General features: G+C 35.8%; 1 protein-coding gene across 1 annotated transcript in view; it reads right to left on the bottom strand.

Moving 5' to 3' along the window:
- The window catches only part of ablim1a (actin binding LIM protein 1a), a 110,324-nt gene that overhangs the window by 20,063 nt on the left and 70,953 nt on the right, over positions 1 to 19,308 (bottom strand). Inside the window, exons 8-15 of the mRNA XM_056470693.1 lie at positions 17,343 to 17,401; positions 12,146 to 12,223; positions 9,336 to 9,491; positions 9,056 to 9,100; positions 7,003 to 7,029; positions 6,659 to 6,788; positions 5,519 to 5,578; positions 4,443 to 4,526 (exon numbers count right to left, since the gene is read on the bottom strand). Of these exons, the coding sequence (XP_056326668.1) occupies positions 4,443 to 4,526; positions 5,519 to 5,578; positions 6,659 to 6,788; positions 7,003 to 7,029; positions 9,056 to 9,100; positions 9,336 to 9,491; positions 12,146 to 12,223; positions 17,343 to 17,401 (639 nt within the window). The remainder of the gene's footprint in view (positions 1 to 4,442; positions 4,527 to 5,518; positions 5,579 to 6,658; positions 6,789 to 7,002; positions 7,030 to 9,055; positions 9,101 to 9,335; positions 9,492 to 12,145; positions 12,224 to 17,342; positions 17,402 to 19,308) is intronic.

Genomic DNA, 19,308 nt, shown 5'->3' with positions numbered 1-19,308 from the left:
TGACCATTTTTCTTTTGTGTTTGGAGTGTTTGAGGGTTTCAGCCACAATATTCTTAGCCACGTCCTTCTTACCGTTAGTTTGCTATGAGGAAATGATGCGCAAAAAGAAAACCCAGCCCCCTACTCAATATTCAGTTTCAGTTTGAAGTACCATAGACATTATAATAGATAGCTAGATGCCTCATAAGCCGCTGGATGGTACGTTAACGTCACCATCATCTTAATTCGGTCAGTTAGCCTTGCATCGATGTTATATCTTCAAGCCAGGCTCATTCTGAAAATATACCACTATACACATTTCTGGAAAGCACCAAATACATCCCAGGAGCTAAGTTTTGTTTTTACAGTTTTTGTGAATCCACCAGAGGCCGCTGTGTACACTTTTTGTGTACACTCTCGTGAGTGCCATATGTGCCTGCTCACATAAATCCACTAGAGGCTGCTGCTGACTGACTGACTGATTTATTGACTGACCCACCTTCCTCCTTCACTAAACCCAATCAATAGTGTTTTCAAAGCACCGATTGACCCGCCCACCCATTTCCCTAAACCCAAGCGACAGTTTTAAAAAGCAATCCAGAAAAAGCCCTCGCCTTATTTTTACCACATTCTCATCCTGTTATTTACGTGTTTATTTTATTTTTTGCCTTCTGTTTTTGTCTTACCCGCTTTCTGGAACCGTTTTTCGCCAAACTCAAACCCCACCATTGCAGTCAACTCCGCTTTGCATCTCAAGTCCGCCGACGTATATGGCGAGCTAACTGGACAACCTGGTAACAGCGGGAAAGCCATCAACACGAAGCTGGTAAGCGCAAAAAGTAATAGCATCATACCGTCCCGTGGCATTCGTTTTAAAGGCAAAATGCAGCCATACGTTCTAGAGGATGACATTTTTTCGGGAATCTCACGGGTCACTGCATTCCCGTAAGATTCCCGCGGGATGGAGTCATTTTTGCTATTAATCACTGGATTGGGACGGTACAGGATTAAATATTAATGGGAGTAAACGGGAGCGGGAATCAACCAATAGAAAGATGATAAAAAAAAATTGCACCACCATTTGTAGTTTTCTTTTAATATGCCTACAATGTAATGCAATTAAAAAAGAACTACACGACCCAGAAGTCATCAGTGCTGGAGGGACACCAGCGGAGAAACTGATGTGGCGAAAAATGATTCAGAGAAAATAGTCAGTGGTAATGACATGTGCATTAAATTATCAGAACTGGTCGGAAAGTTGGGAATATTAATGGAGTTCATGAGAGTAAAACTGTGACGGTGATAGCATGCCGTATGCTTGCTAATTCAGGAAAGAATCAGCCAAGCATTTTTTCGTTGATCAAGCAAAAATTTCCATCGGTCTTGTCTGACTGACAAAATTGCTCGCAACCGTCATAGGTTTAGTGTTTTCAGTCAGAGTAAATTAAATTTAATGCACTGAAACGAAAAGAATTATAGCATGCATGTATGGTGGTGAGTAACGAAGACTGGAATATCTGCTGTTAACTTTTCCATGTGCTTAACTTTCTCTATAAAACCTGAATCATACTGAATGTTTAATATATTTAATTATTTGATTTAATAATTTGAATCATATAAGCAGATGCAAAAGTTTGTTTGCAAAGTGTTGCATGCAAAACTGTTGCAAACAATTTATTTGTGTTGAATTTAAACAAACAAATCAAATTTAATAATGTTCAACTTAATTTGTTTGTTTAAATTCAGCCCAATAAACTGTTTACAACTACTCAACGTAAAAAAATTGAGCAAATCCAAGGAATCATCTTTGAATATTTTTTTCAGTGTGCGCATGTATGTGTGTATAACTTTTGTTTCTGCTAATTTGAGTTTTTGGTCCCACTTTATATTAAGTGTCCTTAACTAATATGTACTTACACAGAAATTAATGATTCATTACAATGTACTTATTGTGTAAATACATGTATTTACTGTGTACTTATGCTTGATTCAATACCTGTATGTAATTACATCTGTAATTAACTTCTGTAATTACATTTGTAAATAGACTGTTGACCATCCCTTACACCTTAACCCACCCTTAAACCTACTCATACCACCAAACCTGTCCATAACCCTACTCCTATCCCAACTCAAGAGCACCACAAGTGTTCTCAAATACATTATGAACACAGTAAGTATATTGTATTTTTTTTTTTTTTTGTTGCAAGTACATAGTAGTTAAGGACACTTAATATAAAGTGGGACCAGGTTTTTTTTGTTTAATCAATATGCTTAAATTGTGAATGCTGCATTTCTCTCTTTCATTATGCAAGAGCATATTGGATAAAAGTTGTTAACATGTTAATTTTAAAACTTTTCATTTAATAAGTAAAATGCAGCTTTATGTGCTGTTTGGGTTTATTAAACTACTGCAGACATGGTGTGAACTATGTACTGTTTTAATTTACTGTAGCTGATCTCCAGAAAATTTAGAAACTTAGCAGCTAAAACGGGATGGGGAGCAAGTATTACCTAAAGACTAAATGAAGAGATAACATATCTACTCTATCTATCTATCTATCTATCTATCTATCTATCTATCTATCTATCTATCTATCTATCTATCTATCTATCTATCTATCTATCTATCTATCTATCTATCTATCTATCTATATATATATATATATATATATATATATATATATATATATATATATATATATATATATATATATATATGGGAGTGATACAGGAGCGGGAGTTATTTTAAACAGGAGTGGGATGGGATTGGGAGTCATTTTACCAGGAGCGGGATGGGACAGGATAATTTTTTAAACTTTGGTCTGGGAGTGGGACGGAACAAGACTTCTCTTTGTGGGAGTGGGACGGGACAGGAGTGAAAATCCACTCCCGTGTCATCCTCTAATACGTACCTCTGGATACATAAATCACGATCTCCAAAAATGTATATAGGGCTACGTTTTCAGAATGAGCATATGTTGCATATCTCTTAACAGACACCGAGTAAAATACCTTAATCATTTGCTTATTGGGGCTGTCACAGTAAAACTTGTCTCTGGGAATTACATTTCACAGGTGAGAATGATTTTTTAACCCTGTTTTTATACCATAAAATATACATGACAAGTTTGAGCCTTCTTCTAAGTAACTGGAGTTTTTTCACACCATACAATTATAATCAGTTAATAAATACAAGCGGTATTGTATTTTATATCTGACAAAACAGCAGCTCTGCCATTCGGTTGCATCTGTTATAGCACACTCATGACTGAATAAAGATGGCGGCCGCGTTGACAAATCGGAGCAACAGACCGAAGCGTACCATTATATTATAATGTCTATGGGAAGTACATTAACATTAGAGGTGTGAACCTATACTGGTCTCATGGTTCGGTTCGGTTACGATTATCATGCCATCGAGTCAGTTCAATTCGATATTTCGGTGCATCACGGTGCATTGACGATGCTTAACACAGTGTTGTATTTTGGGGGGAGGCTATAACAAGCTGTCTGTATAAACACACACACACACGTGGACACACAGCACCACACTGTCTCTCTTTCACACACATACACAAACATAGACAGCACCAAACAAACACACACACACACACACATCCACGCATGCACACACACGCGCACTCACACACACACATGCCACGCGCACTTCCTTGCTCGGGAGCGGTATTGTGAGACCGCCCACTCCTGTTAAAATTACACCAGAGTTACCGACTGCTTTTATTCAGAAATTTATTCCCGCATACATACATACAGCCGAGAGGAAAAGAGAGGGGAGAAAAAGTAACGCCAGCAGCCGAGAGGAAAAGTCTCGCCAGCAGGTAAAATGGGCCACAGTGAAAGAGAGAGAAATGGAGTACTTTCTTTCCCTCAATCACAGAGAAATAGGGGCTTCTGCTTTAAGTGCCAGTGAAAGACTTTCCAGAAAACACACACACAGTGAAATTTTGAAGTAGTAGGCACCTGTAATGTTGTAAAATACCCACTTGCCTCCCTCGCGACATATGAGATAAATGACTACAGTACATAATAACCGGTTATGATTGTTACTTAACCGATACCGAATTGTCCGCGTCTGCATCGCGGTGCACAGAAGAAACAATTAATTTTGACACCCCTAATCAACATACTGAAATAAAAGTCTCTGCAACTTGCGATTCACACAGACTTTAAACAGACGGCAAAATGGCACTGAAAAACATACAAACATTCAAGCTGACAGCAACATCAGGAAGTCCGATTGTCAAAATAACAAACAATCTTTACATTTTCAGAACAAAAAGCGTGCGTGGTGTGTTCCTCGTGCAGATTTTTCATTTCTGGCTGAGCTGTGGCTTTTGTGACAGAGACATAACCAGACACAGAAAAAGTGAATTGTGAAATTTAGACACGGGGCATGCTGGGATTGACACACAGCGGCCGCTGGGAGACTCCGACAGTACCTGGCAGGTGGAAATGTTTAGGAGTCAGAAGGAGAGGAGGAGTGCTGGAGCCTGGAGAACTCCTGCCGCTGGACGGCTCAGTGCCTCCAATCACAAACACCATCATCAGTTAAAGCAGAAGAGCTCAGATTACAGCTGCATGGATCTAATACATAACTCCATATTCCACAGGGAAGATACCTCTAACTTTTAGCCTATTTGAGTTGGGCCAATGTTTTGAGTTTGGGCCAACTGTGAGCAAATTTGAGAATAAAATACAGGATTTAAGAAATTAATGATTAAGTAAATGTAGGTGCACATGTATTGGCTTTTAAAATAACTAACTAACTAACTAACTAACTAACTAACTAACTAACTAACTAAATAAATAAATAAATAAATAAATAACAACATTTACTTTCATCTGCACTAGTGGTTGAAAGTAAAAAAAACTAAAAGATTGCTTTGTCTTTGCGTAATAAAGACACTACTTTTTATTGTTATGATTCGTTATTATTATTATTATTATTATTATTATTACATTTTCTATTAGTATTATCTTACTTTGAACAAACTTCTGAATGACAACATTTCTATAGGTTTATTTCCATCACTAATGTAAAAATTTAAAGCAGGACATCTGCATATTAGAATGATTCCTAGGATCATGTATGTAAATAAATTTATGAATGACATTCAAAAATATAAGACAAAGAAAACTGTCATTTTAATTTATGATAATACTTCACACATAGTACTGTTTTTGCTTTAAATAAATACAGCTTTGGTGAGCAAAAAAGGCTTAAAACTCAACCTAAACTACACTATTATACTAAACCATGTTAAAATTGTGTAATATAAAGAAAAATCCAAACAAGCACTATTTACTATTTTAACATGAAATATTTGATTTATTACCTGGCCCTGGTTTTAGAGAAAGTTTACACCAGGTTTTTTAAATTCAACAACAACAACAACAATAAAAATAAATAAATAAATAAATAAATAAGAAAAATTCTATTATAACTGTAAATAATCCATGAAAGGAAAAGAAACACTGATTGGATGAAGTATTACAGTCAGTGCTGGTTTCTTACCGGGTCTGTGGAAATGTTGTGGTGAGACACACAGCGGCCGCTGGGAGACTCCGACAGTACCTGGCAGGTGGAAATGTTTAGGAGTCAGAAGGAGAGGAGGAGTGCTGGAGCCTGGAGAACTCCTGCCGCTGGACGGCTCAGTGCCTCCAATCACAAACACCATCATCAGTTAAAGCAGAAGAGCTCAGATTACAGCTGCATGGATCTAATACATAACTCCATATTCCACAGGGAAGATACCTCTAACTTTTAGCCTATTTGAGTTGGGCCAATGTTTTGAGTTTGGGCCAACTGTGAGCAAATTTGAGAATAAAATACAGGATTTAAGAAATTAATGATTAAGTAAATGTAGGTGCACATGTATTGGCTTTTAAAATAACTAACTAACTAACTAACTAACTAACTAACTAACTAACTAACTAACTAAATAAATAAATAAATAAATAAATAACAACATTTACTTTCATCTGCACTAGTGGTTGAAAGTAAAAAAAACTAAAAGATTGCTTTGTCTTTGCGTAATAAAGACACTACTTTTTATTGTTATGATTCGTTATTATTATTATTATTATTATTATTATTACATTTTCTATTAGTATTATCTTACTTTGAACAAACTTCTGAATGACAACATTTCTATAGGTTTATTTCCATCACTAATGTAAAAATTTAAAGCAGGACATCTGCATATTAGAATGATTCCTAGGATCATGTATGTAAATAAATTTATGAATGACATTCAAAAATATAAGACAAAGAAAACTGTCATTTTAATTTATGATAATACTTCACACATAGTACTGTTTTTGCTTTAAATAAATACAGCTTTGGTGAGCAAAAAAGGCTTAAAACTCAACCTAAACTACACTATTATACTAAACCATGTTAAAATTGTGTAATATAAAGAAAAATCCAAACAAGCACTATTTACTATTTTAACATGAAATATTTGATTTATTACCTGGCCCTGGTTTTAGAGAAAGTTTACACCAGGTTTTTTAAATTCAACAACAACAACAACAATAAAAATAAATAAATAAATAAATAAATAAGAAAAATTCTATTATAACTGTAAATAATCCATGAAAGGAAAAGAAACACTGATTGGATGAAGTATTACAGTCAGTGCTGGTTTCTTACCGGGTCTGTGGAAATGTTGTGGTGAGCGGGACAGGGTTGGCGTGTAATTGTGGCGGCTGTAAATGGGTGAACCAATGGAGCCTTGACTCGTCGACCTGTGGAGGATTCGTTCTCTCATGTCATAGTAACCCTGCAAAAAAAAAAAACACACAAAACAATTACATTAAATACAAAATTAATAACATCCACAACTCAAAACTAGAGATGATAAATTATTTCTGATATGAATCGATTCTGGAATACTTGGCATTTCTCTTCCATTTTATAAAAGAAGCTAAAATACCATTAATATTATGCAATACCTTTATGTTTAAATGCAAAATAAAACTATAAATTTAACTTACTTCAGCAGACGGTGTGGGTGATCTGGTCTGAAACAACACGAAAAAATATACAGTTGACGTCTGAATTATTAGCCCTCCTGAATTTTTAGCCCGCTTGTTTATTTTTTCCCCAATTTCTGTTTAAAGGAGAGAAAATTTCTTCAACACATTTATAAACATAATAGTTTTAATAACTCATTTATAATAACTGATTTATTTTATCTTTGCCATGATCACAGTAAATAATATTTGACTAGATATTTTTCAAGACACTTCTATACAGCTTAAAGTGACTTTTAAAGGCTTAACTAGGTTAATTAGGGTAACTAGGCAGGTTAGGGTAATTAGGAAAGTTATTGTACAATAATGGTTTGTTCTGTAGACTATCGAAAAAATATATAGCTTAAAGGGGCTAATAATTTTGACCTTAAAATGTATTTTTTTTATTATTAAAACTGCTTTTATTCTAGCCGAAATAAAACAAATAAGACTTTCTCCAGAAGAAAAAATATTATCAGACACACTGTGAAAATTTCCTTGCTCTGTTAAACATCATTTGGGAAATATTTAAAAAAGAAAAAGAAAAATCAAAGGGGGGATAATAATTCTGACTTTAACTGTATAAAGGTATCTTTAAACATTACTTATGGGTTTGAGAAAAGGTCTGAAAACATTTCTACCAAATTTCTAATAAAAATATAAAAAATGTATATTTACCTAATGTTTTTCACAGAGAATAGTTTTCATGCTATATATTTTTTTTTTCTTTTTTAATTATTTCCAAAATGATGTTTAACAGAGCAAGGAAATTTTCACAGTATTTCTGATAATTTTTTTTTTCTTATTTGTTTTATTTCAACTAGAATAAAAGCAGTTTTACATTTTTTAAAAACCATTTAAGGTCAAAATTATTAGCCACTTTAAGCTATATATTGTTTAGATAGTCCACAGAACAAACCATCGATATACAATAAATTGCCTAATTACGCTAACCTGCCTAGTTAACCTAATTAACCTAGTTAAGCCTTTGAATGTCACTTTAAGCTGTATAGAAGTGTGTTGAAAAATATCTAGTCAAATATTATTTACTGTCATCATGGCAAAGATAAAATAAATCAGTTATTAGAGATGAGTTATAAAAACTATTATGTTTAGAAATGTGTTGAATAAATCTTCTCTCCATCAAACCTAAATTGGGGAAAAAAATAAACACGGGGGCTAATATTTCCTCAAGCAATAAATTCAGTATTTTGCATGGTAGCATAAGATAGCCTAAATGTATAGTAATTTAACTAAGTAATTTAGTTAATTTAACACCAATAAAAATTGAAACAGTACAATATTAAAACATTATAACAGTACTGATAATATAATGAGACACCACTGAAAACAACATGACTGTAATAGTATTATAAATAACAGGACTATAAAAAGTCAAATGAATGTGACTAAATAGTGGCCACAAGGGGGCACTGTTGAGAACCAGTCTGAACCATAAAACCGCTACAATCTACCTCAACACTGCAACACTGCTAGTCAGTAGTGTCTGGCTGCAAACTTTCACATGCACACTCAGACACTCAGACCGTCCCCCTGTCTCGTTCCCTTGGGAATTCATCATTGATTTCAATACAAAAGTGTCCACTACTGGTGGAACATCTTAATAGATTTAAATGGAATGCCCTATACCATTGAGCAATTATAAACTACACTGTTGTGACGACTGGGACATATAGGCACTGGAGTGGACACATGAAGCAGACAGTCAAAATCAAGGGATTGAGATTATGTCCATGTAAGCTTCCATCATTCACTTGATGAAGTGGAACGCACTTCAAAATGGCTTTGGGGATTCTCCCGAGGAAACAAGGAAGAGATGTTTGCAAGAGTGTATATAAAAGTAGAATGGAACACAGCCATGCATTCAGACACAAGCCCTGAATAAAGGAAGTGATGTCACTGTGAGGGTTAGGTGTAGATGTTCTTTTCTCCTCCTATAGTTTGCATCCACTGTGATATTTGAGACAACACCAAACACATGGAAACGATCAATGTGTGAACGTGACTGACTTACTCTGTCATCAGGCATGGGTGAAGACTCTCTCCTGGAGCTCTGAAGCTGTCAATAGAAAAAGTTGTTGTGTCCGGATAATAACGTCCAGGTGAATATGAAATGTAAGTGAATAAATATCATTTTTATACAAGTCGAAAACATTTTACTATGCATTTAACCTCTACATGCCTACAAGTTATTCCCATACAGTTTGGTAACTGGCACCTATAATGCTGTCTAGATAGAAGGTAGACTAGGGTTTGGAATGGTGCTTGTGTTTGATTTATTTTGTTGTTTTTACCTCTGCCACACTCTCTCTCTCCTCGGACTCATCCAGGGATGTGGTGTAAAGTGGCTCATAGTTGATTAGATCTGGACGCTCAATGTCATAAATGGCTTTGACCTTAGGAATGGCTGCTAAATCCCTGTAATCAAGGATCTCATTGTCTACTTTTGCCTAGAAGGACACAGACAGGGGGTCACAAGGACATTTCTACATGACAGCAGTGGAAATTTCAGTGTTTAGAAATAACCTCTAATATACAGTATACAGCTGATAGGCAAAAGAAGAAGTGCAAAAAGCCAATTGAGCTTGTGTGTGTTACAGGAACATTGGTACAATCCTTGGTTTGATTTTATTTAGACTTCATCACCGCTGTCAGGATTCACAATGACAGGAAAGAGTTGTCTATCGGGACTACTATCTTTTTTAAAGTGCCCCTATTATGGTTTTTTGAAAATGAGCTTTCATGCAGTGTGTAACACAGCTCTAAGTGAGTGAAAACATCAGCTGAGGTTTAAATCTGAAAGTGCAGTGTTTAAAACGATTGATTCTTTAGCGAAATAGTAGACCCAGAGTCAAATAAACGAATCGAGTTGAGTTTGGATCTTTTGATTGATCGCATCGACGTTGACACGGTACATCACTAATATGTAGTTCCAGTTCTGGTAAAATGTGAACGCGCTTTCACTTCAGACACTAGAGGAGGCGCGGGACTGATCATGACTCAAAGATGACGATCACTGACAGATGGAGGTTCAGCTACGGGGAATAAAGGGTTAAAGTTCATTTTCACAACAACACCACAGTATAGCCAACCGTGTGCTGTGTTTGTGCCTGTCATTTTGCAACGAGGGATTTGTCGGCCATTTGTTTTTGAAGAAGCAGCAGAGACTATTATGTATAGGACTTTGTCAGACTTTGACAGGGACTTTGTCAGTAACTGTTACAGTTCAGATGGACCAGTTTCTTCTTCCTCTGGATCATAACATGTAAGTGTAATTTAAATTGTTGCCTCATTTTGTGTAGTTTGCAAAATATGTGTTTAATTGTGTGTTATAAGTTATAATCACCTCGCTCTGCTTGTAATCCTGTATCTATTATAGATCAGTGCTTGCACTGTATCTCTCAGGTTAAATCTGTATGGGGCTGTTCACATATCACGTCCAAAACTACGTTAAAAATGTGACGCGTGCTTCTTCTTTTACCGATTGAAATGTGTTTCTGAACTTGCGATCCTCTGCTGTTTGCCTTTGCTATAGCCACCATCAGCTGATCATAGATGTGCAGCGCAGTCCATTTTCAAAATAGTTCCGTTTTTGCCACTGTGTGGATTAATACTGAATGTGTGTCGTTGTTATTACTTGGGGTTAGGATTAAGAGTAGAGCAATATGCTGGTGTTTAGCTGCCTTGCTTTAGTGCATTCCTGCATTGGACTCTCACATACTTTCTGCTACTTCATACTTTAGCCGTGGTAGGCATTTCTCTCTGTCTCGTGCTGAATGCAGTCGACCAATCGCAATCGCAATAGACTGGGTCATCGGACCAATCAGCGCAGATTAGCTTCGCGCTAAGGAGGGGTTTGGGAACAAATGAATCACTGAACGAATCATATGGGAGTCGCTGGGATACATTCATACATTGATTTTCTTTTCGGCTTAGTCCTTTTATTAGTCTGGGGTCACCACAGCAGAATGAACCGCCAACTTATCCAACATATGTTTTATGCAGCGGATGCCCTTCCAGCTGCAACCCATCTCTGGGAAACATCCATATACACTCATTCACACTCATAAACTATGGACAATTTAGCCTACCCAATTCAACTGTACCACATGTCTTTGGACTGCGGTGGAAACCGGAGCACCCGGAGGAAACCCACACGAATGCGGGGAGAACATGCAAACTCCACACAGAAACGCCAACTGATCCAGCCGAGGCTTGAACCAGCAACCTTCTTGCTGTGAGGCGACAACACTACCTACTGCGCCACCGTGTTGCCCATCGCTGGGATAATTAGGTAAAAACAAATGCATATTATAAGACATTGAATGAGTGTGTTTTGACCTTGCACGCTCATCAGCATGATGTTGGAGACCCCCAAACCCAAAATATGACCTTTTAAAATCCAAAATAGGGGCTCTTTAAAACATTCCAGTATATCACATAAGCTAGTGTATAACATGGTATAGTTCAGAAACATGTATGATAGTTACAGTATCTAGGCACTGGTTGAGTAATTGGAAAAGCACAATTTCCAAGCTGTTGTTTCCAAATTTTGACTGGTTGCTTGATGTGTTTTTGAAAGGAAATTCTTCTGCTCCCCAAGGCATTTGTTTGATATTGTGAAATATTATAACAATTGCACAAAACTTGTTTGAATTTATTTGAAAATGTAATTTATTCCTGTGATTCAAAGCTGAATTTTGAAGACTGAACGGTCTTCAGTGGCACATCCTTCAGGAATCAGCTGATTTGGTACTTTTTAAAAATGTATTATGTGGTGTTTTTTTCATTTATTTATTTTTTTTAGCATTTTAGAAAGTGCAAAAAAACACAATTTAAATTATATATATATATATATATTTTTCTGTGTCATTAATGCATCTTTGCTGAACAAACATAAATTTTCTTATAAAAACAGATCAAATCTTTAAACAGTGGTGTGTATGTGTGTTATTTTAAGCATTTGTCATTATTTCTAACCTAATATTATATAATTATACTAATATTATATATAAAAAAAATCTATGATGATTCCTAATGTAAATGTCTATGTTTCTGTACACATATTTACTGTAAGATATATGAACTGATGTACTGTACTTACATAAATGGTGTGACCCGGTGAGCTAGGTATGCTTGAACCAGGTCTGGAACATATACTCTCGGACGACGAGCGTGTCGGCTGTGGAACAAGCACAGGTTTAGGACCAATAACCAATATTCAACATAATCATCAAGAAAAACATCAGCAGAGAAGACTAGAAAATCATTATTTTGCACCTAAATTGCAGGTTGTTGTGAAAAAGGCATTGTAAAGAATGTTAGTAACTGTTAGCCTTTGACTTTCATTGTATTCTTCTATTTCTGCTATGGAAGTCAATGGCTACTGCATTCCAACATTCTTTAAAACATCTTCTTTTGTGTTAGAGATATTCAAACTTTCATTTGTTTTGTGAGCTATGCCTTTACGATAAGATATCCAGATCAAATCCAGAAAGAGTCCAACACATCCTTTGTAGCTTCAAAAAAACGATTTTTCTTAAGAAAACAGACCTGTAAATAATGATATATTATGAAGGAAAGAAGTAAATAAGTGAAAGAAGGGGTGTGTGATATTTACTGTAACTGAAATCATTTTTAATTTAGCATAATCATATATTTCCAATTGAAACTGAATATTGAGTAGGGGGTGGGGCTTTATTTTTGTGCTCATCCTCTCATCTTTAATTCTATTGGCTAAGCATATTTTGCCCAAGCCATCAAACTGACATCATTGGAGAAGGACTGGCATTGCAGAGTGATAGATAATGGTTAGATTTTGATTAAAGATGACCAAAACACACATTGTTTGTTTGTTTGTTTGTTTTTGTTAGTGGATTAGCTTTTATGGATTAATTGTACATAACATTGTAAATTTTGATTTAAGGCAGACTTTAATAATGTACAACCTGACATTACACAGCATGTCACTTGAGCAAAAAACCCATCTTTAGTCCAAAGGTATTAATGAATGATGAAGAAAAATGATCGAGATATGCAATGAACACCAGCATGTAAATGTGACAGCAAATGTAATATTGATTTTATACATCAGTTCATTTTACACACTGTATTGCTTTTGTTGTGTGTGTAGAGAAAACTGAATGAAGGAACTCGTTTTAAAGGAATCGAGTGAGTTGATGATTCAGTGATCCATTCATAACAGCATGATTTATGAATGAATCAAGCTTTTTGAACAAATAGTTTAAATTAATAATTCAATAGCCCCTTTTGCACATACATGCAATACATGCATACATTGCAATTTCCAGGAAGAGATCATGTGTGAACAGACCCTTAAATAAAATCTGGCAATTTTCCGAAATAAAAGCACATTTTTTAATTTACCGAAAAATTAGTTTTGGTAATTTCATGGAAATTTATTGGAATGACAACCAAGGAAATATAACTATTTCATGTACAGTGCTCAGCATATACAAGTACACCCTGTTTGGATGTATATGGATAATATATATTGGTGCATTTGAATTTGATTTATTGATTTTATGTTTATTAAAGTAATATTTTAGTCACAGAAAATCTTTAGAAATAGAAAGATAACATATTTAAATTTATGCAAAATATTGCAAAAAAAGAAATTACAAACTACAACATTTCAACAAAATGTTATATATTTTTTGTTTCTTTTTATTTTTGCTATTTTTTTTTATTTAATATTTTTCCATAACATATACCTTTTTGAACCATTATTGTCAATTATTTTGTTAGATTAGCTCCAGATTTGGCTTCAGTACTGACTAATATAATATGCACAAATATAATATTGTAAAGCATCCTATATAAAATATTAATTTAAATGGGAGATTTGTGGGGGGTGTACTCATATATGCTGAATACACTGTATTACAAGAAAATTGTGTAACTCATATGAATTCATCCGAATATGAAAAAACGTACGTTTCGTAAAAGGAGGCATTCCCCCAAACTCAACCCTAACCCAATCCTACCTCTCGTTTTCGAGTCAGGAGATGAGCAAATCAAAATATATGAACGAGATTGTACAAATTAATACGAATTTCACACTAAATCACTAAATCAAAATGTTGCGAATTGCTGTGAGATGTGTTTGGTATTACTGTGTGAAGACACTTAAAACAGGAATTATCCTCCACCAACCGGCAGTTTTAGTGTCATATTTATATTCTAATAAATATTTATATACCCTGCAGGCACAGGAGGTCAACATGATGTCATATTGACGTTGTACCCCAACGTCGTGGGAACGTTGGATTTTGTTTGGAAATGAAAATTGGGCTGACGTCAGAACCCAACATCAGGCCAACGTCAATGTCTAATGTAAAACGTAAAATCAACCTAAAATCAGCCAAATATCAACGCGTAATCATGTTAAACCTTGACATTGTGTGGCCGTTACCACTATGACATCTATCAGACGTTGGATTTTGGTCACTTTCCAACACAACCTAAAATCAACCAAATATCAATGTAATTTGACGTTGTTATTGCACGTCAAAATAACGTCCTTAGATGCTGGCTAGACATTGAATTTTGGTCACCTGACGTCATGACCTAAATCTAACCTAATATTAACGTCTTATAATGTTGTGTGCCTGCTGGGTAGGGTCATATTTTATCCATTACAGTCCAAACCAACACCAGACACAAAATACTGAGATGTATTTTTTGCCCATATCACACACCCCTGGATAAAATAACCATTGTAACAATCCTATAAAGCAAATTAAATCATTCATTTTGCTTTGTACACAATGAATGAGATTCATAAATGTTTCCAGTGGCGGGAAATGCTTCTTGGGATCATAATGTAAATGTGTTTCATTTTGCACCATGGGTGATTACAGCTGCCGGGTTTGATTTGAAGCCTATTTGGTACAAATGTAGCACAAAAACGAAGCAGAAAAGCATCCTTTAGGGTATGCTATCTGTTCAGAAGCATCAGCATCTATGAGATGGGATAAACCAGATGTTAATGATGGTTTTATGGCAAGTACTGATAGCAGGCGGTCTGAGCTCTGCAGTGCCTCCAAGGGGCAGCACATGGTCATGCGATGCCATGGCACAGCTAACAGCGAGTACAGTACCTGCCTTTCTGTTTTGCTGAGCAGAGCTAGAGATGCAGGCAATAGCTGTGGAGGAAGACACAGGGGTTTGGTTGGACACCATACAAGACACCTGCAGTTAAATTATTAGCCCTCCTTAATCATTAGCCCACCTTTATATATTTTTTCCCCAATTTCTCTTTAAAAGAATGAAAATTTTTTTAACACATTTGTAAATATAATAGTTTTAATAACTCATTTATAATTATTTATAATAATTTCTTTTATCTTTGCCATGATGACAGTAAATAATATTTTACTAGATATTTTTCAAGACAACGGTATTTTTCAGCTTAAAGTGCAATTTAAAGGCTTAAATAGGTTAATTAGGCAAGTTAGGGTAATTCCCCTTCCCTAAACCCAACCGATAGTATTTTCAATAGCAAGCTAGAAGAGAAAAGCCATAGGGCCGTGTGCTTCTACCATGACACCACTGGGCTTATTTTTAGGTTTCTTTTTTCCTGGAACTATTCTTCACCGTACTTGAACATTGGCCTGCTCCACTCCGGGTCCCAAGTGTAATACATTTCATGGTGAGCTACCGTGCAAACCAGTCAGGCTGAAAAAGCCATCCATACAGAGGTACAATAAGTACTGCCCCGTAGCACAAAATGCTGACATATGTACCTTTAAGCTCGCATTTCTTAGTTCTCAAAAATGTATCCCTGGGCCCATTTTCCCAGTGAGGCTGTGTTGGATTACTCATTAAGTATACACTTACTGGCCATTTTATTAAGTACACCTTACTAGTAACCGGGTTGTACCCCTTTTGCCTTCAGAACTGCCTTAATCCTTTTGTGGCATAGATTTAACAAGGTACTAGAAATATTCCTCAGAGATTTTGGTCCATTTTGACATGATAGTATCATGCAGTTGCTGCAGATTTGTTGGCTGCACATCCATGATGCAAATCTCCCGTTCCACCACATCCCAAAAGGTGCTCTATTGAATTGAGTTTTGGTGACTGTGGAAGCCGTTTGAGTACAGTGAAGGCATTGTCATGTTCAAGAAACCAGTCTGAGATGATTCACGCTTTATGACATGGCGCGTTATCCTGTTGGAAGTAGTCATCAGAAGATGGGTACACTGTGGTCATAAAGGGATGGACATGGTCAGCAACAATACTCAGGTAGGCTGTGGTGTTGACACGATGCTCAATTGGTACTAATGGGCCAAGAAAATATCCCCCACACCATTACACCACCACCACCAGCCTGAACCATTGATACAAGGCAGGATGGATCAATGCTTTCATGTTGTTGGTGCCAAATTCTGACCCTACCATCTGAATGTCGCAGCAGAAATCGAATATCATCAGACCAGGCAACATTTTTCCAATCTTCTATTGTCCAATATTGGTGAATTTGTGTGAATTTTAGCCTCAGTTTCCTGTTCTTAGCTGACAGGAGTGGCACCCAGTGTGGTCTTCTGCTGCTGTAGTCCATCAGCCTCAAGGTTAGACATGTTGTGTGTTCAGAGATGCTCTGCTCAATACCTCGATTGTAACGAGTGGTTATTTGAGTTTGCCTTTCTGTCAGCTCACACCAGTCTGGCCATTCTCCTGTGACCTCTGGCATCAACAAGACATTTGCGCCCACAGAATTGCCACTCACTGGATATTTTCTCTTTTTCAGACCATTCTCTATAAACCCTAGAGATGGTTGTGCATGAAAATCCCAGTAGATCAGCAGTTTCTGAAATACTTAGACCATCACAACCATGCCACGTTCTAAGTCCCCTAAATCACCTTTCTTCCCCTTTCTGATGCTTGGTTTGAACTGCAGCAGATCGTTTTGACCATGTCTACATGCCTAAATGCATTGAGCTGCTGCCATGTGATTGGCTGATTAGAAATTTGCGTTAACGAGCAGGTGTACCCAATAAAGTGGCCGCTTAGTGTACATTAGTTGTACACTCATTATTGGGTGCATTGTGGAATTGATTGAATGCACTTCCTGGCTGCTCCCTCAAACAGTGCACTATTCAAGGATATGGTTGGCGATTTCGATTCCAGCCCAATAGTCTATAGCTGTATTGCCCATACAACTTTATCAAAGCTAACACTGAGATTTTAGCAGAGAAGAACATACAGATACAGAAACAACACAGGACACACATGTAAACAACATGTATAAAAAAATGACAAGGAAATGGCCTTACCCGTTGTCTCTCTTCGCCTCTAGGTGAATGTTTACAGCTTGGATGCCAAACTGTTGATCCTGCGTAAACAATGAAACAGATGGTAAAATAAATAATCCAAGCCAACCGGGGAAAGAGGCTACACATGGAGTGGATTCATCTTTTTGGCAGTGTCACCTACAGCAATTCGTATATACTTTTTCATATAGCAGGGATTAATTCAATTGATCAAAAGTGGCTGTAAATTGTATAACGTCACAATATATTGCTATATTAAATGAGTGATCATTTTGAACAGAAATTCAACCAATAACCTTGAACTAAATGTATAATATATTAATGTATCAGATATTAAACAGCTTTTATCATCGATAACTGTTTTTAAATCAGCAAATTAGATTGATTTATGAAGAAAGTGACTCTGAAACTAATGATGCTGAAAATTCAGTTTTGCATCACAAAAAAATGTATTGGAAAACAATTATCGCTCCTGTGAAATGTACTTTTTTGTGTTGCTTAATGGGTTAAACACATTTCTAAACATAATAGATTTAATAACTCATTTATAATAGCTAATTTCTTTTATCTTTGCCATGATGACAGTAAATAATATTTGACTAGATATTTTTCAAGACAACGGTATTTTTCAGCTTAAAGTGCAATTTAAAGGCTTAAATAGGTTAATTAGGCAAGTTAGGGTAATTCCCCTTCCCTAAACCCAACCGATAGTATTTTCAATAGCAAGTTAGAAGAGAAAAGCTTTAGGGCCGTGTGCTTCTACCATGACATCACCAATCTTATTTTTAGGTTTCATTTTTATTGGAACCATCCTTCACCGGACTTGAACGTTGGCCTGCTCCACTCCGGGTCCCAAGTGTAATACAGTTCATGGTGAGCTACCGTGCAAACCAGTCAGGCTGAAAAAGCCATCCATACAGAGGTACAATAAGTACTGCCCTTGTTGCACAAAATGCAGACATATGTACCTATGATCAAGCATTTCTTGGTTCTCAAAAATTTATCCCTGGGCACATTTTCCCAATGAGGCTTTGTTGGATTACTCATTAAGTATACACTCACTGGCCATTTTATTAAGTACACTTTACTAGTACCGGGTTGGACCCCCTTTTGCCTTCAGAACTGCCTTAATCCTTCATCGCATAGATTCAACAATGTACTAGAAATATTCCTAAGAGATTTTGGTCCATATTGACACAAGAGCATCACGCAGTTGCTGCAGATTTGTCGGCTGTTATTATTCCTCCTGGAAAATGTTCTTTTTTGTGTTTAATGGGTTAAACACGTTTTAAACATAATAATTTTTAATAATTAATTTCTAATAACGGATTTCTTTTGTCTGTGCCATGATGACAGGATGTAATATTTTACTAGTTATTTTGCAAGATACTATTATTTAGCTTAAAGGCTCGTCAGCTAGGCAAGTTATTGAATAGCAGTGGTTTGTTCTGTAGCCAAATAAATAAATAAATAAATCCTTAGGGCTAATAATATTGACCTTAACGTGTTTAAAAAAAAATTGAAAACTGATTTTACTCCAGACAAACTAAAATAAAAGTACAAACATAAATACAAACTATAGCCCAGAAGATTTTCTTTAGTAAATACTGTGGGAAATATATATATATATAAAAAAAGAAATCACAGAAGGGCTAATACGTTTGTCTTCCACTGTATATCACTGTATAACTGTTATTTAAATTCTAAATAATATTTCATAATGTTTGATAGCTTCTTAAAAAACTGAAATGCTCAGCTGAAACAACAAGACACATAACAAAACATCTTTGATATGACCAAGAAATAAATGCTTTTTCCAAAACAATTTTTAAAAATGAGATTGGTGATGATTTATACCTTCAATCATGATACAATACATTATTCACTATCTTTTATATGTGCATAGTTTTTCCCTTTAAATAAAATACAAAAAAGTGCACATATCATCTAATCTAGAAATAGCTTTTTC

Source organism: Danio aesculapii, chromosome 13, assembly GCF_903798145.1.
Source record: "Danio aesculapii chromosome 13, fDanAes4.1, whole genome shotgun sequence".
Lineage (NCBI taxonomy): Eukaryota > Metazoa > Chordata > Actinopteri > Cypriniformes > Danionidae > Danio > Danio aesculapii.
This window is presented reverse-complemented; position numbering and strand designations above follow the sequence as displayed.